The 25,935-nt window shown below is 38.7% G+C and overlaps 1 protein-coding gene across 2 annotated transcripts in view; it reads left to right on the plus strand.

Moving 5' to 3' along the window:
* Positions 1-25,935, plus strand: part of ZC3H6 (zinc finger CCCH-type containing 6) — a 74,503-nt gene that overhangs the window by 13,568 nt on the left and 35,000 nt on the right. For both annotated transcript variants that reach the window (XM_055399010.2, XM_055399014.2), the window contains exon 2: positions 20,542-20,722. In XM_055399010.2, coding sequence (XP_055254985.1) covers positions 20,542-20,722 — 181 coding nt within the window. The remainder of the gene's footprint in view (positions 1-20,541; positions 20,723-25,935) is intronic.

Here is a 25,935-nt window from a genome sequence, read left to right on the forward strand (position 1 = left end):
TTCCTTCCAAGGAGTAAGCGTCTTTTAATTTCATGGCTGCAATCAGCATCTGCAGTGATTTTGGAGCCCAAAAAAATAAAGTCTGACGCTGTTTCCACTGTTTCCCCATCTATTTCCCATGAAGTGATGGGACCAGATGCTATGATATTAGTTTTCTGAATGTTGAGCTTCAAGCCAACGTTTGGCTTTTTAGTCCTTCTTCACTTTAGGTCTGTACAATTTGTGTCCTTTATTGTGCCCATCTTTGCATGAAAAGTTTCTTTGGTATCTGATTTTCTTGAAGAGATCTCTAGTCTTTCCCATTCCATTGTTTTCCTCTATTTCTTTGCATTGATCACCGAGGAAGGCTTTCCTCACTGAGCACTGCAAAAGGTATATACAGTCAACAAAACAAGACTGGGAGTGGACTGTGGCTCAGATTTATGAACTCCTTATTGCCAAATTCAGACTTAAATTGAAGAAAGTAGGGAAAACCAGTACACCATTCAGTCAGTTCAGTTGAGTTCAGTCGCTCAGTCGTGTCCGACTCTCCGCAACAGCACGCCAGGCCTCCCTGTCCATCACCAACTCCCGGAGTTCACTCAAACTCATGTCCACAGAGTCGGTGATGCCATCCAGCCATCTCATTCTCTGTCGTCCCCTTCTCCTCCCGCCCCCAACCTTTCCCAGCATCAGAGTCTTTTCCAGTGAGTCAACTCGTCACATGAGGTGGCCAAAGTATTGCAGTGTCAGCTTTAGCATCAGTCCTTCCATGAACACCCAGGATTGATCTCCTCTAGAATGGACTGGTTGGATCTCCTTGCAGTCCAAGGGACTCTCAAGAGTCTTCTCCAACATCACAGTTCAAAAGCATCAATTCTTCGGCGATCAGCTTTCTTCACAGTCCAACTCTCACATCCATACATGACCATGGGAAAAACCATAGCCTTGACTAGATGGACCCTGGTTGGCAAAGTAATGTCTCTGCTCTTTAATATACTATCAAGGTTGGTCATAACTTTCCTTCCAAGGAGTAAGCGTCTTTTAATTTCTGACCTAAATAAAATTCCTATGACTATACAGTGGAAGTGACAAATAGATTCAAGGGATTAGATCTGATAGAGTGCCTGAAGAACTATGGACTGAGGTTTGTGACATTGTACAGGAGGCAGTGATCAAGACCATGCCTAAGAAAAAGAGATGCAAAAAGGGAAAATGGTTGTCTGAGGAGGCCTTGCAAACAGCTATGAAAAGAAGAGAAGTGAAAGGCAAAGGAGAAAATGAAAGCTATATCCATTAGAATGCAGAGTTCCAAAGAATAGCAAGGAGAGATAAGAAAAAATACTTCAGGCAAAGCCTAATTTCGGATTTAAGGAAAGTCTGATCCCACCACACTCACCAAATCCTAGAGGTGGTACCTCATACTATACTTAGTCTGGTTATCAATCAATTTGGGATATTGGACAATTACATATCAGATACCGTTTTTGGATATTATTGGGTCATAGGCAGTTTTGCCTAGCTCGTCTTACAGATTCATCCAAAAAGATTTCCCCAATTTTTTGTTTTGACATGATGCTGAGAAAATTGTTTTCTGGCTTTCAAATTCTAAGGGTATTTTATTTGCTGAGATTTGTTTCTGTTGAATCTCTAGCTTCTCTGATCTACATCAGAGAAAGGATAAACTGAAAGGGAATGAAAGTAAGTGAATTTTAGCTTAGTGAAGTAGCCAAGATAGGAAATGAAATATAAAAAGAAATTTTAGGGAGAGGCCTAGTGGTTAGGATACTAGGCTTTCACTGTTGTGGCCTGGGTTCAATCCCTGGTTGGGGAACTGAGATACTGGAAGTTGTGAGACAGGGCCAAAAACAAAAGGGGAAATTAAAAATTGCAGTCTCAAAAAGAAATATGGCAAGCTAATTCAGTTTTAATGATGTAATAGTGTCTGCTCATGGCATAAAGGATATTTGAGGAATGGTGTGTTTTTCTCTCAGGATATCAGATATACAAGTTTAAGGATGGGTTAAAATTTTTAATTTCATAAATTAATACACTGCAGTACCTCTTCTGGCTGGCATTGGATGTAGGCAGGGAATTAAGGATTAAGAAAGATTTTCATTTCAGTTCAGTTCAGTTGCTCAGTCGTGTCCGACTCTCTGCGACCCCATGAATCACAGCATGCCAGGCCTCCCTGTCTATCACCAACTCCTGGAGTTCACTCAGATTCATGTCCATCTAGTTGGTGATGCCATCCAGCCATCTCATTCTCTGTCGTCCCCTTCTCCTCCTGCCCCCAATCCCTCCCAGCATCAGAGTCTTTTCCAGTGAGTCAACTTGTCACATGAGGTGGCCAAAGTATTGAAGTTTCAGCTTTAGCATCAGTCCTTCCAATGAACACCCAGGACTGATCTCCTTTAGAATGGACTGGTTGGACCTCCTTGCAGTCCAAGGGACTCTCAAGAGTCTTCTCCAGCACCACAGTTCAAAAGCATCAATTCTTTGGTGATCAGCTTTCTTCACAGTCCAACTCTCACATCCATACATGACCACAGGAAAAACCATACCCTTGACTAGACGGACCTTTGTTGGCAAAGTAATATTTCTGATTTTTAATATACTATCAAGGTTGGTCATAACTTTCCTTCCAAGGAGTAAGCATCTTTTAATTTCATGGCTGCAGTCAGCATCCACAGTGATTTTGGAGCCCAAAAAAATAAAGTCTGATACTGTTTCCACTGTTTCCCCACCAAATTTGTGAATTTTTTTGAAGGAACCTTTTTTTTTTTTTTGACGAAACTCTTAAAAAAATACTTGGCATGCCCTTCTGCCTTACTCAATAGACTGTTACTGATTTAACGTTTTTTTGGTTGCTTAGTGTGAACGTGTATTGTCGTCATTATCTCTCTGAATACTAGGTATTCTACTCCATCTTGTATCTTTGTTGAATTCAAGAGACTTTGGAAATACGGAAACTTTCACACAGACTGTTGTTGCTACCTGTTGCTTAATGATAGTATAAGTATTATAGAAATACCCTCAGGAATAGACTTCAAACTTGGTCTCTCTTGGATTCCTTTCCCCTTTTACTTGTTTTGGATAGTGTTTCATTGTTATTCTCTGAAGGAAAAAAGAAATTTCCCCTTAGAATCCATGCTCCAGGGATTTATAACCCTTCCCAATTTGTGTGGAAGTGCCTGTAGTCTTGTTGTAGCCACGTGTTCCAGGAAGCAAACTCACTCAGAAGGACAATGCAGTTTATTACACTGGCGGGCCCAAGGCAAAGTCTCCTCTTAGCCAAGGGCCCCAACTAGTTTTTGTGAAAACCTTATATACCCTCAGCATTCGTGCCCAAACCCACCTCCCCAAATTCCCTGAAATAGTCTGAACAAAGGAAAAAGAAAGATACAATCAAAGTCAACCCGTGATTCATATGCCTTAAACCTAGGTAGTCAACAGTGGACAGTTATCAATAGGCTTGTGGTCCTTCCCCAGTAAGCATAATAGCCCCAATAAGCATAAGAGAATGTATGATTCTGTTTGGTCTCACAGATAATTAGGGTATTCTTTTAGGTGATGGAGAGCCCTGGGACTCTTCCTTGCAGGGACCTGGTTTTCCAGTTGGTATGTCATTTCCATAGATACTGGGCATATAGCTCAAAGTCCACAGATCGGCCCAAGATGGAATCCTGCTTTCAACATAGAGCCTGTTCTGTTTCCTCCTTCAGTCTAGCATACCCATTTTATTCACATCCCTGTATTTTAAGAAGATCACAGAAGAAATGGAATTTTTGTTGAGGGCTGTCTAGTAGGTACAATGCTAAGTCATAACCTAACTTTGTCTGACTTAATCCTTAACTCTGGTGGTAAATTGATTAATCCCTTTTTGTAAATGATGTTCAGTCACTCAGTGGTGTCTGATTCTTTGTGACCCCATGGATTGCAGCATGCTAGGCTTCCCTGTCCTTCACTATCTCTCAGAGTTTGCTCAAACTCACGTCCTTTGAGTCAATGATGAGGAAACGAATATTAGGGGTTGAGATAATTTGTTCAAGTTCATATACCTAGTGTATAACTGAGAAGCAGAACTTGAACCCACATCCTTCTGGCTCTAGAGCTTTTCTCCTACACTACTATGATTTTTTGTTTGTTTAAGTGTTTGGTTTTAACATGCCACAAATTTAAAGCATTAAATTGTCCTTTTAAGAAGTCTGTTGTTGGTTATTTTTCTTGTTTAACACTCCTAATTTAATTTCCAGGTTCAGGTGATCTCACTTCGCCAGAGTCCTGCTGCTGCTAAGTCGCTTCAGTCGTGTCCGACTCTGTGCGACCCTATAGACAGCAGCCCACTAGGCTCCTCTGTCCCTGGGATTCTCCAGGCAAGAATACTGGAATGGGTTGCCATTTCCTTCTCCAATGCATGAGAGTGAAAAGAGAAAGTGAAGTCGCTCAGTCATGCCCGACTCTTAGCGACCCCATGGACTGCTGCCTACCAGGCTCCTCTGTCCATGCGATTTTCCAGGCAAGAGTATTGGAGTGGGTTGCCATTGCCTTCTCCTTGCCAGAGTCCTGGGTTCTCGTAAATAAGAAAGCTTTTTGTTTGTTTGATTTTGGTTTGGGTCAAAGCCAACTACCTTAAGTATTTCATGTTCATTTCTGGATGTTGGTGCTGGGCCCCTTCTTGTTATAATTGAATATGGAACCTTGTTAATAACATAGCAATTTTCATTTTTTCCAGCATTCCTCTCTTTTCTTCCCCTCTTCTGACTTTGATGTAGAGGATTTCACTTAGTAGGCTGTTACCTGAACTGCACCCCTTTTAACAACTTGCTGAGGACCCTGAAATGAAATAGGGAGATGATTTTCCAGTGCTCATGATTTGATCAAGTCTTTTTACCTCTTTTTAAAAATCTTTTCTATAAATTTGTTTTTTTACTGTTACCTTAGAGCACTTAAAAACATAGTATTCAATAAAAAGAAAACCCTATAGCATCTCATAACTCCAAACTCTGTTCTGTCACTCCAACTGGTATAGCATGGTGGCTCTGTTTCCTGACAAACATTAAAATAACGCCTGTGGAATTGAAGTAACTCATGTTTACTGGTTTTTTAGTTAATTTTTATTGGAATATAGCACATTTTCTTTTACATGTCAGAAATGCAACTTGTGGACCTTAATAGTTTCTCTGTATCATATCTTAAAACACCACCTAAATCATGTGTTGATGAAATTTCTTTTTCCTAAAATTTAGTATGAAAATTTTCAAACATACAAATATGTTGAAAGAATTTTACAGTAAACACCTTCATATGCTATGCACCATTTGTAGCTATTAGAGCAACAAAGTTAAGAAAGATATTAACTGGGATATTATCTGGGAGTCAGATGGCTCAGACTGGAGTCTAGCTCTGTCATCTCTTGGGCTGGCCAAAAAGCTCCTTCAGTTTTTAAGTAAAATAAAAGACAATTTTTCATTTTCACCAAGAACTTTATTGTACAACGTATTCACCGTTTTGTTCCACTGTGCTGTGCAGTGCTTAGTCACTCAGTCGTGTCCAACTCTTTGCAACCCTGTGGACCATAGCCCACCAGGCTCTTCTGTCCATGGAATTTTCCAGGCAAAAATACTGAAGTGGGTTGTCACTTGCAACTCCAGAGAAGCTTCCCAACCCAGGGATCAAACCTTGCATCTTGTGGGTTGGCAGGCATATTCTTTACCACTGTGGCACTTGGGAGTCCTTGTCATTTTTCAGGCGACTCATAATTCTATCTTCCCAAAAGTTTTTAATTTCTTGAGCAAAGAACTGTTCCAGGTGACTTTTATAGTCAGGGTATTGAAATTTTTTCCATTAAGAGAATTTTGTAAGACAAAAATAAATGGAAATTCGAAGGTGCAATGTCTGGTGAATGTGGCTGATGAATCAGAACTTCCCAGCCAAGCTGTAACAGTATTTGCCTGGACATCAAAGAAACGTGGTCTTGTGGTATCCTGATGGAAGATTATGCATTTTCTGTTGACTGATTCTGGATACTTCATGTCAAATGGTGCTTTCAATTGGTCAGATTGGAAGCAGTGCTTTTTGGAATTAATCATTTCGTTTTCCAGAAGGAGCTCATAATAGAGGGCTCCCAATCCTACCATATGTACACCATCATCATCTTTGAATGAAGACTGGCCTTTGATGTGGTTGGTAGTAGTTTATGTTGCTTTGCCCCATGATCTCTTCTGTTCCATATTGTTGTACAGTATCTACTTGTCATTGCCCATCACAATTTGTTTTAAAAATGGAATGTTTTCATTATATTTAAGTAGAGAATCACAATTAGAAATAGTCAAAAAGGTGTTTTTTTGCTTATGTGAAACTCAAATATCAAAGTGATTAGCATAACTTAGCTGTTACAAATGATTTTCAACACTTGATTTGGATATTTTCAGTATGTAAATTTATCTTCTGCTTGGTGTAACATTGATTGTTCTCAGTTAATATCTTGATTTGATCACCATCAACTTCGACTGGTCTACTTGACCATGAGACATTGTCCAGCAAGAAATCTCTAGCACAAAACTTAGTAAACCACTTTTTGACATGTTCGCTCCATCACAGCAGCTTCTCCATCCACTGCACAAGTCTTTTTTTGTGTGTTTCACTTGCATTTTTACTTTTCTTAATAAAGCATAGTACCAAAAGTGCTGCTTTTTTTCTTCCATATTAGAATGGCTACACAAAAATTCACCGGTGTTGATTTTTTTTTTTTAATGCATGCTGTCACAATGCAGTCTAAGGAAATTGTTTCTAATGAAGTTAATGGCATTACTAGAGCCATCATGTTGAAAAAACCAAACAAACTTTTGGCCAACTTAATACTAACAGAGTTAGTTAAGCTCTTTGTCTCCCTTCTTCACCAGTTACATGGGATAATAATAGTTAGACTTGAACCTTGAACAAACCTGGGTTGAACTGTGTGGGTGCATTTTTACTTTTTTTTTTTCAATAATAAAGACTACGTACTATGCAAACCAAGGTTGGTTGAATCTGCAGTTATGAACCTTGAGGTTTCAAGGAACCTCCGATATAGAGGGCCAACTGTAAATTATGTGCAGAGGGTCACATCTCACGTTGTTAAGGGTCAGCTTTATTCCAAAGTTAACATGAAGGTGACGTGAACTGACCCAGCATGCCTGGCAGTCTATTAAGTGCTCAGTAATTGTTAACTGTCATATATGAAATAAAACTTTTTCCTACAAATTTGGATTGAGATGTTACTTTACTTCAGAATTAATACTAGTTTGTTATGAACACAGCTGGAATTGAAGATAGGCAAATAGTGAAATAATTAGATGATAGAAAGTGTAGACTAAAAATTGCTGAGAGATATTTTTATTTGTTAAAGTCGTGTATCCATTATACTCTGATAGCCCCAAGCTTTTTAAAAGTTTTATGGGGAAACAAAGTTAACTTATTACAGCTAAAATGGAATCATTTACATTTTCTGTTTGTTTGATTTGAATGATTTGAATGATTGCAGGACTAAGACAAACTGGTACTGTAGTAATGCTTCTTTAAAAGATAGCCTTTTAAAGAAGGCTGTATTTGTATTTTCTGTTGTTTTTGTTCTCTGTTTTGATTTCTGTCCTCATATTTATTATTTTCACTCTTCTTATTCTTTTCAGTTTTCCCCTTTTTTAGTTCTTTAGTTGACTGTAGAGTGCATTTGTTTTTAATCTTTATTATTTCCTGAAAACGTATTTAAATAAAAGCATAAGTCTTCCTCTAAATGTTGTAGCCACGCGTCTGGGAAACAAACTTACTCAGAAGGACAATGCAGATAGTGAAGTGCAGTTTATTATACCGGTGGGCCCAAGGCGAAGTCTCCTCTTAGCCAATGACCCGGACCAACATTTGTGAAAATCTTCTACACCCCATGTGTACGTGTCTGAACCCACCACTCCAAATTCCTTGAGACTTACATAAACCAAGGAAGATACAACCCCAGTAACCCCATCATTCATGTGCTATGTGCTCATGTGCTCAAACAGTCAAACAGCCAATAATCAGTAAGCCCGAGGTTACATTCTGATGGATACAGAAAAATTTATGGCCTGTCTGGAGGAAGGGGTGATTAGTGTATGTTTTCTCTTAGGCAATGAGTAACCTAGATATGATCTTCAAGATTCCCCTGTCTGGAGGGGGTCTTATCTTTCTGTTGTCGTTTTCATAGGCACTAAACACAGAGTTCAGAGTCCATTGGAAAGGTGGCTGAGCATGATCAGCATGAACAGGCCTAAGCATGATCAGCTGAGCATGATCAGGAGTCCAGGCCCTATGAATTCCTTCTTTATAAGGATTCCCTTTTCTTTGCTCAGGTTTTTTAATTTAATAACTTGGTGGTATGATCTGTACAATGGTAGTATGCACTGAATAAATTTATACTGGGAAGTTCACTGGGAAGTTACATTGCTTGAATTTAGATGTTTCTTTATTATGTTACTGATATATTCATTACTGCTTTGGACAATTATGTCTTCTTTGAATACTTTAAGGCTTAACTGATTGGGATTATGTGCTGCTGTGATAGAGAAGATTAGCATATTATTTATTCATATCCTTTACTGTATTTAAGGGAAGTCTTGATCCTGTTCAAAGGAATGGGCTCAGCAATAATGAGATGACATTTTAAAGGTATAATTCATGGGAATGTTTGTAATATTCACAGAGGATTTCCTGAAGGATAATAATGTGTTCATTTCTCTATATGAGTAGTTTTCAGCGATTTTTTTTTTTTTTGCCTCAAGACTGTTGGAGGAAAAACATTCCCATTGGTAACAGTGAGTATACTCGAGTGGAGTGCGTCCAGTGTCAGAATTCCCATATATATACCATTCTTCTTTTGGACTCATGCTGGATTGTCACAGTGGCATCCGGCATTTCCTGCACCTGTTTTGTCTCTCCTCTAGATCTGTTTTTCACTCACAATTAAATGTATATTTCAGAATAGAAATCTAGTTGTGAAGTTGCTCAGTCATGTCCGACTCTTTGCGAACCCATGGACTGTAGCCTACCAGGCTTCTACGTCCATGGCATTTTCCAGGCAAGTGTGCTGGAGTGGGTTGCTATTTCCTTCTCCAGAAATCTAGTTACATCGCCTCCTTTCCTAGAAATACTTCCAAGTGTGTTTTCATTTCTCTAGGATAAACTCCAAACATGGTCAAAGCACTGCATGATCTAGTGCTACCCCATTACTCCAGTGTGATAACCAGCTTCTGCCCTTTCCTCTATGACCCAGGGACACTGGCCTTGTCTCCCTTCCTATCTCAGTTCTACAAGGAAATGTTGCTTATCCTGTTTTCTTTGTCTGCCAGAGACCCTCCCCTACCCCTTACCTCCTAGGCTGAGTCTTCCTCTCAGTTCATTTATGGCTCCCTCAAGGAAAGCCTTCCAGACTTACCTGAGAGATTATTTCCTCCTATTGTGTCTACTGGTAGCACTTTTATCTCCTTCATGTTAATATGTGGCTGTTATATTTATTTGTGTGATTCTTTGATTGATGTCTGGCTCCCTCCGACTAGATTGAAAGCTTCATGAGAGAAGAAAAGCGTATCTTTTTTTGTTTACCATTGTATCCCCAATTAGCATTGAATAAATATGTTGAATGAATGAATGGTGATTTTCTTTTTTTTGCTACGAGGACAAAAGATTCTTATAAACATACAGTTTTGAGAATTGTTGCTCTAGATGTTGTGGTTGTCATCCCTGGCTTAAATCAGAACGTCAGATGGTTGTGTGCTTGAACTCTAGGACACTATTACTTTATTCCCTCATATAATTGCTTTTTCTCAGTTGAACTTTGGCAGTATGACCTTGGTTCAAATTGGGGTATACTGTAAATGATAAGCTGTTGTATTGGTTGTATGGACATTATTGAGGATACTGCCAATTGCATCAAGTACTGCCTATTGTATCCAACGATATTGTCTCTATAAGGGCTCAGAGGAGAATTTCTCTTTTTTCCCCCAAGTGTTTAAAATTCTTTTTTTATTTTTTTAAGTTTATGTTTTAATTAGAACTTTATTAAAAAAGAGAAATTAATCTGTTAATCCCCTTGCTGGGTAGGAAACAAGTTCAGTGTGTCTCTCCATGCTGAAAGTGGAAGGGATAAAGAGGGATATAAAATGTTTATTACATGTTGGGAGGAATTCTGGGTATTAAGTTCTAATTGGTTAATTTGGGAAATGGAAGTTCTTTTGATTTTTTTTTTCTGCTTATGTCACAAAAGCATAGGCATTACTTTATGAAGATGTCTTAGGAGGGTTATGAAAGTATCTGTTAGGCTCAGGGGCATACAGTTTAGCTCTTCTCTATATACATGCTGGGAGCATGGCGAAGTTTTAACAGAAATCTCCCCTTACTCCTACTCAGATAAACAGCACGTTACATGTTTACTGTTGTGTAGGTTATGGTCTTTGTGGGAACTCTGCCTCGGTTTAACTGAATTCCTTTGTTTTCCTTCTGTTATAAAAATTAATTTTTGTGCCATCTGATGAAATAACAACTGCAGTGGCATCTCTGTCTCTGGAGACAAGGCACTGAAAGAAAAGTAGGAGTAGCCTTGACTGGTATAAGGAGAGACTGAAAGGCGCTTTACAGTGATGACCAAAGATGCTTTTCTTGACCAGCGGGTCAGATGATAAAACTCCCTTCTGAGTCCACTTTTGACAGCCAAATTGTCCTTTAGTTTGAGTATAGATTGATCAAATTCCCCTATGGAATTATTCCATGAGAAGCAGGAAGTGCTAGCTATATATTATGTATTTTTCTTGGCTTGCCAGGAAGAAATCCAGGACTATGCAGTTATCTACAACCACTTGGATCAGTGACTTTAGTTAGTTGTTCTTTTAGGACTTTACGATATTATCTTCTCAGTCAATGTTAATAACACACTTTTTATTAATTTTTCTAATTATATGACCCCCCTTAGTTGAAGATAGAGCCCTAATGATTCTAACTTTAAGGGAGTAACTTTTTTTTTTTCATCTAGGGTGGTCAGTACCCCTTCAGATGAATGCCCATTCTTCTGAGAGAAGAATGGTCTCCTGAAGGGGATGGGAAGAAAATATCTAATTATTCCATTGATATATATATAGTTTTTATCTATATACGCGAGTTAGTTTCTTTCTTTATTTTTGGCCACTATGGCATGCATGATCTTAGTTCCCCAACCAGGGATCAATCCTGTGCTCCCTGCAGGAAGTGCAGTCTAACCACTGGACCACTAGGGAAGTCCTGCAAGTGAGGTTTTGATGAAATAAATATGATAAAGTGTGTTGTTGATTCAGGAAATAAAGATTAGAAGGACCACATATAGTTTAAAAAATGAAAGAGCAGTTACTTATAACAAAAGTAGAGAAGGAATTCTTAGTTACCTTCGGAGTACATATAACATACATAGAATTAAACAAAATTTGCAAAGGTTGTCATATGAGTGTGAATGATATTCAGTTCAGTTCAGTTGCTCAGTTGTGTCCAACTCTTTGTGACCCCATGAATCACAGCATGCCAGGCCTCCCTGTCCATCACCAACTCCCGGAGTTCACTCAAACTCATGTCCACAGAGTCGGTGGTGCCATCCAGCCATCTCATTCTCTGTCGTCCCCTTCTCCTCCCGCCCCCAACCTTTCCCAGCATCAGAGTCTTTTCCACTGAGTCAACTCTTCGCATGAGGTGGCCAAAGTATTGGAATTTCAGCTTTAGCATTAGTCCTTCCAATGAACACCCAGGACTGATCTCCTTTAGAATGGACTGGTTGGATCTCCTTGCAGTCCAAGGGACTCTCAAGAGTCTTCTCCAGCACCACAGTTCAAAAGTGAAATGATATTAGGCTAATTAAAATATGTAATTTTGCCCATATGTTTGTATAAAGTCCCATTCCTGAAGGAATTTGTATTTTGGTTGAAACTGACTAAGTGCTAAGACTGACTTGGAGAAAAAAACAAACCAAGTGAAAATTGTCATGGCTGTAGATAGTCATAAAGGAATAAACTAGTTTCTGCAAGCCAGATACATTCTAGAGGGTGTAAGAATGTATTGGGTAAAGGATAAGCATAGAAGTGATTTGAAGGCTTGTAGATATCCAGATTTTACCACTGGTAATTTGTAAGGGATTTAAGGGACTAGATCTGATAGATAGAGTGCCTGATGAACTCTGGACGGAGGTTCGTGACATTGTACAGGAGACAGGGACCAAGACCATCCCCATGGAAAAGAAATGCAAAAAAGCAAAATGGCTGTCTGAGGAGGCCTTACAAATAGCTGTGAAAAGAAGAGAAGCGAAAAGGAAAGATATAAGCATCTGATGCAGAGTTCCAAAGAATAGCAAGGAGAGATAAGAAAGCCTTCCTCAGTGATCAATGCAAAGAAATAGAGGAAAACAACAGAAGAGGAAAAACAAGAGATCTCTTCAAGAAAATTAGAGATTCCAAGGGAACATTTCATGCAAAGATGGGCTCGATATAGGACAGAAATGGTATGGACCTAACAGAAGCAGAAGATATTAAGAAGAGGTGGCAAGAATACACAGAAGAACTGTACAAAAAAGATCTTCACGACCAAGATAATCATGATGGTGTGATCACTGACCTAGAGCCAGACATCTTGGAATGTGAAGTCAAGTGGGCCTTAGAAAGCATCACTACGAACAAAGCTAGTGGAGGTGATGGAATTCCAGTTGAGCTATTTCAAATCCTGGAAGATGATGCTGTGAAAGTGCTGCACTCAATATGCCAGCAAATTTGGAAAACTCAGCAGTGGCCACAGGACTGGAAATGGTCAGTCTTCATTCCAATCCCAAGGAAAGGCAATGCCAAAGAATGCTCAAACTACCGCACAATTGCACTCATCTCACACGCTAGTAAAGTCATGCTCAAAATTCTCCAAGCCAGGCTTCAGCAATATGTGAACTGTGAACTTCCAGATGTTCAAGCAGGCTTTAGAAAAGGCAGAGGCACCAGAGATCAAATTGCCAACATCTGCTGGATCATGGAAAAAGCAAGAGAGTTCCAGAAAAACATCTATTTCTGCTTCATTGACTATGCCAAAGCCTTTGACTGTGTGGATCACAATAAACTGTGGAACATTCTGAAAGAGATGGGAATACCAGACCACCTGACCTGCCTCTTGAGAAACCTGTATGCAGGTCAGGAAGCAACAGTCAGAACTGGACATGGAACAACAGACTGGTTCCAAATAGGAAAAGGAGTACGTCAAGGCTGTATATTGTCACCTTGCTTATTTAACTTCTATGCAGAGTACATCATGAGGAACGTTGGGCTGGAAGAAGCACAAGCTGAAATCAAGACTGCTGGGAGAAATATCAATAACCTCAGATATGCAGATGACACTACCTTTATGGCAGAAAGTGAAGAGGAACTAAAAAGCCTCTTGATGAAAGTGAAAGAGGAGAGTGAAAAGGTTGGCTTGAAGCTCAACATTCAGAAAACAAAGATCATGGCATCTGGTCCCATCACTTCATGGGAAATAGATGGAAAAACAGTGGAAACAGTGTCAGACTTTATTTTTTTGGGCTCCAAAATCACTGCAGATGCTGATTGCAGCCATGAAACTAAAAGACGCTTCCTCCTTGGAAGGAAAGTTATGACCAACCTTGATAGTATATTAAAAAGCAGAGACATTACTTTGCCAACCAAGGTCCGTCTAGTCAAGGCTATGGTTTTTCCCGTGGTCATGTATGGATATGAGTGTTGGACTGTGAAGAAAGCTGATCGCCGAAGAATTGATGCTTTTGAACTGTGATGTTGGAGAAGACTCCTGAGAGTCCCTTGGACTGCAAGGAGATCCAACCAGTCCATTCTAGAGGAGATCAATCCTGGGTGTTCATTGGAAGGACTGATGCTAAAGCTGAAACTGCAATACTTTGGCCACCTCATGCGATGAGTTGACTCACTGGAAAAGACTCTGATGCTGGGAAAGGTTGGGGGCGGGAGGAGAAGGGGACGACAGAGAATGAGATGGCTGGATGGCATCACCGACTCTGTGGACATGAGTTTGAGTGAACTCCGGGAGTTGGTGATGGACAGGGAGGCCTGGCGTGCTGTGATTCATGGGGTCGCAGAGAGTCAGACACGACTGAGCGACTGAACTGAACTGAATTTGTAAGGAGAAACTTTTTCTGGAACATATAAGATAAACCATCTAGTTTTTTAAATGTTTAAAACATTTTTTAAATGTTCACGGTCCAGTTTGGGACCTTAACCATTTATAAACAAACAAAAAGAGTCACAAAAACTCAGGTCAGGGAGCTCTTTCATGACACCAGTATAGCCAACCAGTATTTTCTCTAAGGGAAAATACCTAGTTTTGGAGGTTAAGGTAGGGATTTAGGATAAAGCTTAATCATTAGAGGATCATATGTAAGCTATACAGGTTGAAGGAAACAGAGGAGGCACAGGCAAATCCCAGACTCAAGCAAGCTTTCTGTGACACCTGCTATAGCTTCAGCAAGTAAGATTCACACAGCATATTTCATATGCAGACAACACATGCCCGATCAGCACAGGGTCAGCTCCTCACCTCCCTTGTCTGACAGGGTAACACTGAGACCAAAGAGGACAGAGAAGCATGGGCAAGGTGGGTGACAGGACACTGTGTCACTGAGGAGCAGTTTCTCTAGTGCAACTCTGCAGTTTCTTAGTCTACAGCTATATGGTAAGAGGTGGGCAAGGTGGAAAATCTAAGCCCTCACTGAAACCAGGGAAGGCAGATGAGAAATTGCCTTACAGCAGCCTCCCTCCAAATAAGGATGCAGGTGAGAAATAGTCTTGCAGCAGCACTTTTCTTTTCATAATTGGGAGGATCACAGGGCATCTGCTGAGGCTTACATCAGCCTGTGATTAAGCCTTGCCTGTGCGGCCTGTGTGGAGACATGTACGGTTGCGAGGGGGGTGCTGGTGCAGAGCAGTTTCCAGCATTATCATCCACGGTGAGGAAGGAAGTGACAGAATGATTTAGAACAAAGCAGGAAAAGTGCTACAGGCAATAGTTTTCAAGCATCTAGAATTTGTGTTCTCTTGGTTTTAGGATAAGCAGTCTACTTCTGTCACGTTGTCTACTCTGAAAAATGTCTTTTTTGTTGTGAACAGCTTATCCCAAGAAGCTGTGTTCATGAGTAATATCTTTGTAATATCATCCCTCCAGAGAACTTGTATACTCTTTTATTGAGGCTTTTGTGTTTCTTCCAGAAGATTCAGTTTCTAATCTGTAGCTTGTAACAGCATCCTTTGTGTGTGTCTGCTTAGTTTCAGGAGCCTTTCAGTTCAGTTCAGTAGTTCGGTTGTGTCCGACTCTTCGTGACCCATGAACCGCAGCACACCAGGCCTCGTTGTCCATCACCAGCTCCTGGAGTTCATTCAAACTCATGTCCATTGAGTTGGTGATGCCATCCAACCATCTCATCCTCTGTCATCCCCTTCTCCTTCCGCCTTCAATCTTCCCCAGCATCAGGGTCTTTTCAGATGAGTCACTTCTTCACATCAGGTGGCCAAAAGATTGGCGTTTCAGCTTCAACATCAGTCCTTCCAGTGAATATTCAGGATTGATTTCCTTTAGGATGGACTGGTTGGATCTCCTTGCTGTCCAAGGGACTTTCAAGAGTCTTCTCCAACACCACAGTTCAAAAGCATCAATTCTTTGGTGCTCAGCTTTCTTTATAGTCCAACTCTCACATCCATACATGACTACTCGAAAAACCACAGCTTTGACTAGATGGACCTTTGTTGGCAAAGTAATTTCTCTGCTTTTTAATATGTTATCTAGGTTGGTCATAACTTTTCTTCCAAGGAGCAAGCATCTTTTAATTTCATGTCTGCAGTCACCATCTGCAGTGATTTTGGAGCCCCCCAAAATAGTCTGTCACTGTTTGCACTGTTTCCCAATCTCTTTGCTGTGAAGTGATGGGATCAGGTGCCATGATCTTAGTTTTCTGAATGTTAAGTTTTAAGCAAACTTTTTTACTCTCTCTTTCACTTTAATCAAGAGGCTCTTTAGTTCTTCTTCCCTTTCTGCCATCAGAGTGGTGTCATCTGCATATCTGAGGTTACTCATATTTCTCCCAGCAATCTTGATTCCAGCTTGTGCTTCATCCAGTCCAGCATTTCTCTTGATGTACTCTGCATATAAATTAAATAAACAGGGTGACAATATATATAGCCTTGACGTACTCCTTTCCCAATTTGGAACCAGTCTGTTCCATGTCTATTTCTAACTGTTGCTTCCTGCATACAGGTTTCTCAGGAGGTGGGTCAGGTGGTCTGGTATTCCCATCTCTTTCAGAATTTTCCACAGTTCGGTGTGACCCACACAGTCAAAGGCTTTGGCGTAGTCAATAAAGCAGAAGTAGATGTTTTTCTGGAACTTTCTAGCTTTTTCAGTGATCCAGCGGATGTTGGCAATTTGATCTCTGGTTCCTTTGCCTTTTCTAATTCCAGCTTGAACATCGGAAGTTCATGGTTCACGTACTGCTGAAGCCTGGCTTGAAGAATTTTGTGCATTACTTTGCTAGCATATGAGATGAGTGTAATTGTGCGGTAGTCTGAACATTTTTGATATTGCCCTTCTTTGGGATTGGAATGAAAACTGACCTTTCCAGTCCTGTGGCCACTGTTGAGTTTTCCAAATTTGCTGGCATATTGAGTGCAGCACTTTCATATAATCATCTTTTAGGATTTGAAATAGCTCAACTGGAATTCCATCACCTCCACTAGCTTTGTTCGTAGTGTTACTTCCTAAGACCCACTTGACGTCGCACTCCAGGATGTCTGGCTCTAGGTGAGTGATCACACCATCATGGTTATCTGGGTCGTGAAGATCCTTTTCTGTACAATTCTTCTGTATATTCTTGCCACCTCTTCTTCATATCTTACGCTTCTGTTAGGTCCATACTGTTTCTGACCTTTACTGTACCCATCTTTGCATGAAATGTTCCCTTGGTATCTCTAATTTTCTTGAAGAGATCTCTAGTCTTTCCCATTCCATTGTTTTCCTCTATTTCTTTGCATTGATGACTGAGGAAGGCCTTCTTACCTCTCCTTGCTATTCTTTGGAACTCTGCATTTAGATGGGTATTATCTCTCCTTTTCTCCTTTGCCTTTAGCTTCTCTTCTTTTCTCAGGTATTTGTAAGGCCTCCTCAGACAACCATTTTGCCTTTTTGCATTTCTTTTTCTTGGGGATGGTCTTGATCACTGCCTCCTGTACAATGTCACTAACCTCTGTCCATAGTTCTTCAGGTACCCTATCAGATCTAATTCCTTGAAACTATTTTTCACTTCCACTGTATAATCATAAGGGATTTGATTTAGGTCATACCTGAATGGTCTAGTGGTTTTCCCTACTTTCTTCAATATTTTCAATATCTCTAGTCACAATTCTAAATATGAATGAGTGGTTTTAAGATATAAAAGGTCTCATGCTTTAAGGAGCTTAAGCTGGTCGAGACTGGTGGTAAAGGAAAGGATGCACACCTCTAGGTTTTATTATTTGCATTTAGAATTTTACATACAGACAGTAAAATACAGTTCTTAAATGAATTTTTCAGACTTGATGAATTTTTACATGTGTGTATGTAGTAATCACTGTACCCATCTATAGAGAATATTTTAACATACTATACAGCTCCTTAGTAGTCTTTTTTTGTTAGTTATAAACCTCCAAGAGGTAATTACTATTCTAACTTACATCACCATAGATTAGTTTTGCCTGTTCTCAAAGCGCATATGAATGAAATCACACAATAGTCTCTTATGTCTAGCTTCTTTTGCTTATGCCTGCAAGATTCATCATATTGTGTTTAGTGGTAAAATAGTTAATTTTTCTTTGCTTTCTTTTCTTTATATAAATAAAGCACTATTAATCCATTCACTTGGTCATGGAGATTTGGGTTTACAATTTTCTACCATTATGACTAAAACTGTTAAAAACTTTCTTATACTTGTCCTTTCATGAATATATGCACTCATTTTTCTTATGTTGTAAGATATTATAGTATTATAAAAGCTTAAAACTTTTAAAATTAAAATAGCCAGTATGCTGAACTTGTCTCACATGACATTTTCACATCAACCTAAATTAGACATATGCCTCTGATTTTATGATAGAAACTGGGGAAGAATAACACTGACTTCGCAGTCATCTTAGGGTGATACTGTGTGCCTGTTCTCAAATGGCAAGGGTTATGGATATTTTCCATTCAGTCATTGAGGAAACAGCAGGGCACCGTGCCAGAACCTAGAGATACAGCTATGAAAGACACAGTCACATACTCTGCTTTCACCAAACAATAAGTGAGTCATTCAAATATAATATATAGAGTGCAGATATAAACAACTGAGAATTGTTAGGGGAGTACTTAAGATGGAGGGCTTCCCGGTGTCTCAGCAGTAAAGAATCTGCCTGCAAGGAGGAGCCACAGACAGGTGAGTTTGGTACCTAGGTTAGGAAGATGCCCTGGAGAAGGAAATGGCAATCTCCAGTATTCTTGCCTGGAGAATTCCATGGACAGAGGAGCCTGGCAGGCTACAGTCCCTGAGGCTGCAGAGTCAGACATGACTGAGCGAGTAAGCACATACACGTCTTCTATGTAGATCAGGTGATTAGTTTGCATTTTAAAATGTTGTTATTGAACGTTTGGGCTTCTATAACTATAAAAACGTCATAATATAAAAATTTGTAGATTTTTGCTTTTGCTGTGAATATTTTTTATACAGATTCAAGTTGTATTTATTCTGGTTTTGTGGTTCAGGTTTTATTACTTATCTACTATTAAAATTTGTTTTCTTATTAAAGTTCACTCTTATGATGAGAACTAATATACATAGCTGTCTGTGGGCCAATAAATTAAAAATTCCTTCCAGTAGTTAGAATGTTTGCTTCCTAAAGTATTTTAATTTCTCCCTTCTGTCCTTCCTTCTTTTCTTTTTTATGGTAGCTTAGTAGATGGTATTTGGTTGGTGCAAATGTGATTGCAGTTTCGGACTGTGAATTTTAAATCATTATAAGTAGACTCAACACATCTTTATTAAAAAGGGAACCATTACAGTCAACACGTTTCTGCCAATGAGAAATGAGTTTGTTTATTCCTTTATCATAGAAATCCATGCTTCAGCATTCGATGAACTCTTGGAAAGCATTTTCTGTATCCTGCTGGTTGTGGGTGTTTTCTCTGCAAAAAGTTGTCTAGGTGCTTGAAGAAGTGGTAGTCAGTTGGTGAGAGGTCAGGTGAATATGGCAGATGAGGCAGAACTTCATAGCCCAATTCATTTAACTTTAGAAGTGCTGGTTGTGTGACATGCAGTCAGGTTGGGCATTGTCACTGAGAAGCGTTGGGCCCATTCTGTTGACCAAGGCCATCTGCAGGTATTGCAGTTTTCAGTGCATCTCATCGATTTGCTGAGCATACTTCTCAGATATAATGGTTTTGCCCTGATTCAGAAAGCTGTAGTGGACCACCAGTGACCATCACATTTTTTGGAGTGCAAGTTTGGCTTTGGGAAATGCTTTGGAGTTTCTTCTTGGTCCAGCCATGAAACTGGTTGCCATTTGTAATATAAAATACACTTAAATGGTTTGTTGTTGCATGCAATAAGAGAAGATGATACTTCAAAATGATATTTTTTTTATTTGAGTCACCCACTTATCAAGCTTTTTCACTTTTCCAACTTACTTCAAATGCCAAACGACCATACAATGGTCTATGTTGAGTTCTTCAGCAAGTTCTGAATTAGTTATAAGAGAATCGGCTTCGATGATTGCTCTCAGTTGGTCATTGTCAACTTCCGATGGCCATGCTGTTCATCTTTGAGGGTCTCGTCTTTGCAAAACTTCTTGAACCACCACTTCATGTACATTCATTAGCAGTTCATGGTTCAAATGCATTGTTGATGTTGCGAGTTGTCTCCGCTGCTTTATGACCCATTTTGAACTAGAATAAGAAAATCACTCAAATTTGCTTTTTGTCTATCTAATTTCCATAGTCTGAAATAAATATAAAATAAGCAGCAATAAGTCATTAGCAAAGAAACATAAAGTGAGAAAAGGACATTAAAATTATGTATGACATAGTCACATTTACTTAAGAATGTATTCCAGTATCAAATGGCAAATTTCAACAATGCAACACTGCAATTGCTTTTACAGCAATCTAATAATTATTGCAGTGTTACTTTTGGACAGTATTGCATTAAGCACTCATTCATTTGTTTGTTGAGAGTCAATGCTTTTAATCTAAATCAAAGTTTGGCAAACTATAGCTGCTGAAATTGCTGCTTACATTCATGAAGGGTGTTTTTAAAAAAGAAGGATTTGCAACAGAAACTATATGTGGCCCGCAAATTTAAAATATTTACTATCTAACACTTTATAGAAAATTGGCCAATCCCTAATCTTACTGAGTATAACTTAAAATCTTGACTCATTTTTCTTTTCTTTTGGAAATGTTTCTATAATATTCCCTTCAGAGTTGACATTTGAAAATTGACATTTTCATTGCCTTTTACAGAGAAGATGGTGAATTAGAAGATGGTGAAATAGATGATGCAGGATTTGAAGAAACACAGGAGCAGGAAGCAAAAGAGGATGAAAAGCAGAAAAATGAGAAAGCCTACCGAAAATCAAGGAAAAAGCACAAGAAAGAAAAAGAGAAGAAAAAGTCCAAAAGGAGAAAGCGTGAGAAGCATAAGGCTAGTTAGAGTCTATTTTTTGTTTCTTTGGTAAATTTTTATGGAATGTAAAACACTACACTGAAAATTAGAAAGTATAAATCATTGCCTATTTTCTTATAAAATATATGGATTAGATCTTTTGATTTATATGCTTAATAGATTTTCTTAATATAAAGATTATATGAAATATCTTAAAGATTTCAAAATAATCAAGGTCAGTTTTAATACAAATTAGAATAAACCTTTTAAATTGATAGAAGATTGTGTGCAAGAATACTGAAAGCTTAAGGAAAGAAAATTTCATTCTCCACAGATGTAGATTGGCCTTGTTTGCCCATTCGTTTATTTATTCATTCATAAGTATTACTACATGCTTGTTGTGGAAATCTCTGTGCTGTATGCTGGGGGTTACAGTAATGAATGAAACAGTCTCTGCTCTTACAGAGATTACACTGAAACGAGGAGAGAGGCATGAAACAATTGAAAGCCAAATGCTATCAAGAGAATAGTTGAGTGCTGGATACAGAATGATGCGGATTAGGGTTGAGCGGAGAGAACTTACATTGACAGAGAACTAAAGTTGGCAGTAGTCGTGGGGCAATTTTTTTAAACTCCCTGAATTTCCCCCATAAAAACAGAGCAGTTAGGATGGCAAAACCAAAAATGCATTGGCAACATCTACTGAAAAATGAAGCAACAAGTTACCTCCACAGACCTCAAAAATACAAAAGGATAAGGCTAAACCACAGACTCAAGACTAGAGTAGGATCAGCAGCTGTGTGAAATGAAGCAGAGAAAAGTTAAAGAAACTTGCAGAAAACAGATTACCAACAGGTATTTATCTCAAATGAGAGTCCCCAGTGAATGTGGAGAGCTTGTTGGCCAAACTGAGAAACCTCAGTGGAAACTGAGAGGGGACTGTACTAGGCTCCACTTTATGTGTGAGTATAAGGCGACCAGGTAAAATTGGATGGTGCTGGAATGGTCTGGGTCTGATGAGCTCTTAATGCTGATCAGCTAAATTTCTTCTAGAACAGAGTCCCACCCTGAAGAGATAGCTGCTGGGAGTAGAATCTAGATTGAGAGGACAAGAATAATAGGGCTAAGGAAAGTAAAACGGGTTAGAGAGCAGGGGTGGCTTATCTCAGAACACACGCAGCCATATTTTTTCATGCTTCATGCTAACAACATGAGAGTGAAGCTGGGGCAGTTTTCCTGGTCCATTCTTCCTTTGCTACATGAGCAACAAGATTGGACCATGATCACATTCCATATAAGTTGCTGTTATTTTTAAAAAAAAGGAAAATGGAGGGAATAACATCCTTCCAGAAAAGAAAGAGTGCCCACAAAGCACAAAAGACTTAATCTAATATTTCAAAATGATTTTTAAAAATTACAAAAATAATACAAACTATGATCAGACAGTATCAGTAGAATTTGCAGGGGGATCCTTTGATCATTTAGGTAAAAAGACCAAGTCATTTATTAAGAAAGGAAAAATCAGATTTATAAAAAAATTTTTTGATGTCACTATTTTGTGCCAGAAGATCATGGAGTAACATATTTGAATAAAATGTGAGCCAAGCATTTTATATCCAGGTACATAACAAATTTCAAATATAATGTCCTCAGAAAAACTGTATGTAATAGAAATCAGGAAATAGTGTCATAAGCTTTCTCATAAAATCTACTAGAGAACAAGTTCAGATATCCAAAATGACTGACTGATAAAGCAAGAGTGATCTATATACACTGCATATTTGTCTATAAAACTAAAAATAAATAATGAACATAAGCAGGGCAGAATATTATGTATCGAAACATTACATCTATCGAAGGTGTCAGGAAAAGCAGAAGAATATATGGTAAGCAAGATAACCTTATTGGTAGCTTTATAGTTATTAACTGAGAATTTTAAAATATACCTCAAATTATTATCCTGAGAATGAAAGAGAGGAAAGAGAAGAAGAGGTTACTGCCTAATTTCAACATTAGTTCTTCTAGTAAACAAATAATATGCGAAGAAGGGACAGGGACTCAAGTTATTGGAAAAAGGCAGTCTGAAAGAAGTAACTGAAACAAAAATATAATCTTCCTAATACCAAAAGATACACTCCCCAACAATGCAAAATCTATTTCTAAGCTATGTAAAAGAGAAAGATTTTAAAAAATGGATGAAGAAATACCAGGCAAATGCAAAGAAAGAGAAGGCAGAAGTCATAGTGTTGATATATGAAAAAGTCAAGGAACTTTCCTGGCAGTCCAGTGGTTAAGATTCCATGCTTCCAATACAGGGATCATGGGTTTGATCCCTGGCCTGAAAACTAAGATCCTGCCTACTGTAGCGGTGTGGCAAAAGAAGAGTCAAATTTAGGTCAAAAAGGTATTGAACAGAGTGCCGTGTTGAGGTGGGTAGGGGAGGGAATTCAAGAGGGAGGAGACATATGTATACTTACCGTTGATTCATGTTGTATGGGAGAAGAGAACACAATATTGTAAAGCAGTTATTCTCCAGCTAAAAACAAATGTTTTTTAAAAAGGCATTGAAAGAAACAAAGAAGGGCATTTTATCATGTTAAGGATTATAATTCACAATGAAGCTATGTTGTTAACATTTTATATTCCCTTAAATATCAGTTTTCATATGGTGGAACTATAGGAACTCTGAGAAGAAATAGGAATAGTAATAACAGGAGATACACTAGTAACCTCTCTTATCCCAAAGACAGCAGTCAAATGGATGAAGAGTCGATAAGGATATTAAAGAAATATTATAAATATATATTAAGCTCTGAATCCTGAGAATATATCTTCCTCTCAAGTATACTTGGAATACTCACAAAAACAGACCATGTCATAGGCAACAAACTCCAGTTAATTCAGTAGAGTAGAAATAATATAAAGAGCAATCTCAAACCACAATGCAATAAAATAAGACATTAATAACAAAGTCAGAAACCAGAAATGCCTTTGAACACAGATTAAAACTGCAGAATTTCAGGAATATAATGATAAAACGTTGACATATGAAGGATAACTAAAAAATTATCAGAAGAAAAATTATTATGGTATTAAAATATAGAAAACAGAGAAACAAAAAGGAAGAACTTAAAGTTACAAGCAGAATTTAACAAATTAAAATGTAAAGTCAGTTTTATAAAAAAAGATCAACAAGATATATCAATTATTGGCCAAACTAGTCAAGAAAAAGGAGATGCAAAAACAAAGTTAGATATTTTGAAGCTAAGAACTTTTAAAACCATCATGGCCTGGTTCCTTTTTAACAGTTCTTCCTTTAAGTTATCTATCTTCCCTCATAGAGAGGTACTTTCAACATTTTGCTTGAAAATCTTAACTAGTTCATTAGGTTTATTTCCTACTTTCCATTTTACTGAATGTAACAGTGTTGCTGGGTTTCTGCCACTATAGAATGGGGAGATCGCCTTTCGCCACTCCTTTATTTACTTTTGACTGTGCTGGGTCTGTGGCTGCATGGGCTTTCTGTCGTTCCGGCAAGTGGTGGCTGGGGCTGCAGTGCACGGGCTTCTCATTGCAGTGGCTTCTCTTGCAGAGCACAGGCTTCAGAGTGTGTGGTCTCAGTAGGCATGGCCCCGGGCTCTAGAGCACAGGCTTAGTCCTCGTACCACTCCGGTTTAGTTGCCCTATAGCGTATGGAATCTTCCCAGACCAGGAATCAAACCACTGTGCCACCAGGGAAACCCTCCACTTTTAAAAAGATATCTCTCTTTCCTTTAAGTAACCCCAAAGTTCAAAATTTTACTAATGATCATTAAGGGTGATCTAGGCTTTCACTGGTGCTCCTTTAAGGTCATTCCAGTATCTATTCCTTGCGTGATTCTAAAACCAGTTCTGCCTTTTAGATGTTTGTACTGGCAGCACCACATTTCCAGAATCTGTATTAAGTAACTATTGCTGCACAGATTGCTACTCCAAAGTTAGAAGCTTAAAGCAGCGAAAGTTTGCTTCTCTGTTTCTGTGGGTCAGAAACGTGGGTATGGCTTAACTTGGTGATTCTGGCTCAGCACTTCTTGTGAGGTTGCAGTCATTTCCTCTTCCAAGTTCAGTCGTGAGGCTCTTGGCAGCCTCAGCTCCTCACCATGTGAGCCTCTTTACATGTCACAGCAGCATCCTCATGGTTTGTCTCACTTCCTCCAAAGCAAGTGAGCCAACAGTGAGAGAGCAAGCGAGAGCACCCACGAAGACAGCTACAGTCTTCTTAACCTAAGCAGTTTGGACAAGTTCTGCTTACTAGAAACAAGCTTCTGAGTTTAGGCCTCACTCAAGGGGAGAAGAATTAATCTTTACCTCTTGAGGACAGGAGTAATAATTTGTGGACTTTAATTTTAAAACTGCCATCCAAGAATAGATAGGAAAACCCCCAAAGGAGGAATATATGGGGTGACCCTAACATATTAAAGCACATTAACACCTCTGTCATTAAAGCAGTGTGATACTGGTACATGGAAAAATAGACACTGAAACAGAAAACTATTTTCCTCATTTGTGGTAGATTTTGAAGGACAGGTAGGAATTAGTTGGTTGACCAAAGAGACACAAAGAATACAAAAGCAAAAGGTGTGAAAAGGCTGCCATGTTCAGGGAAGTCACTGAATATTTGAAGGGTTCACTAAGTGGCCGTCCTGTTAATTAGCTGACGACTATCCGTCTTTTGCCCTCTTTACACACCACGATGTGGTGTCATGCTGTTAAAGAGTACCACAGAAAACATAATCATTTAGACTTGAACTTTAGTGCTTAGCAACCAAGTAGACTGAAATCCACCAGTGTATTTTAAGTAAAATAACAAAATTAAAGGAACACTTTCAAACACTAAACAGATACTTAAACGATGCCCCAAAAAAAGAAACACAAAAATTCTGAAATAAAAAGTATACTATCCTTTTCACTTAAAAATGTAATAATTTTAATTACTTTCTTCTATTTATAGCTATTTTAAATGTAGTCCAGTTGCTAATTTCAGGTTAATAATTACTCTTACTTATTACTATATATGAGCCACATAGTATTTTGTTTTTTTTTTTATAATAGCCTGCCTAATGACTTCTTAAATCTGTATTCTAGACTCATTTTGGGGGGGATAGCCAGAAGAATCTTCTTCTTTCAGCAGAATCTTCTCTTCTCTGATGGCTCTTCCTGAAGCAAGACCCTTGTTTGAACTTCTCCTTAGGCGAGTCTTCTTAGTATTCTTC

The sequence above is a fragment of the Moschus berezovskii genome, chromosome 11 (assembly GCF_049115385.1).
Source record: "Moschus berezovskii isolate FMDL1 chromosome 11, NW_MosBer_1.0, whole genome shotgun sequence".
NCBI lineage: Eukaryota > Metazoa > Chordata > Mammalia > Artiodactyla > Moschidae > Moschus > Moschus berezovskii.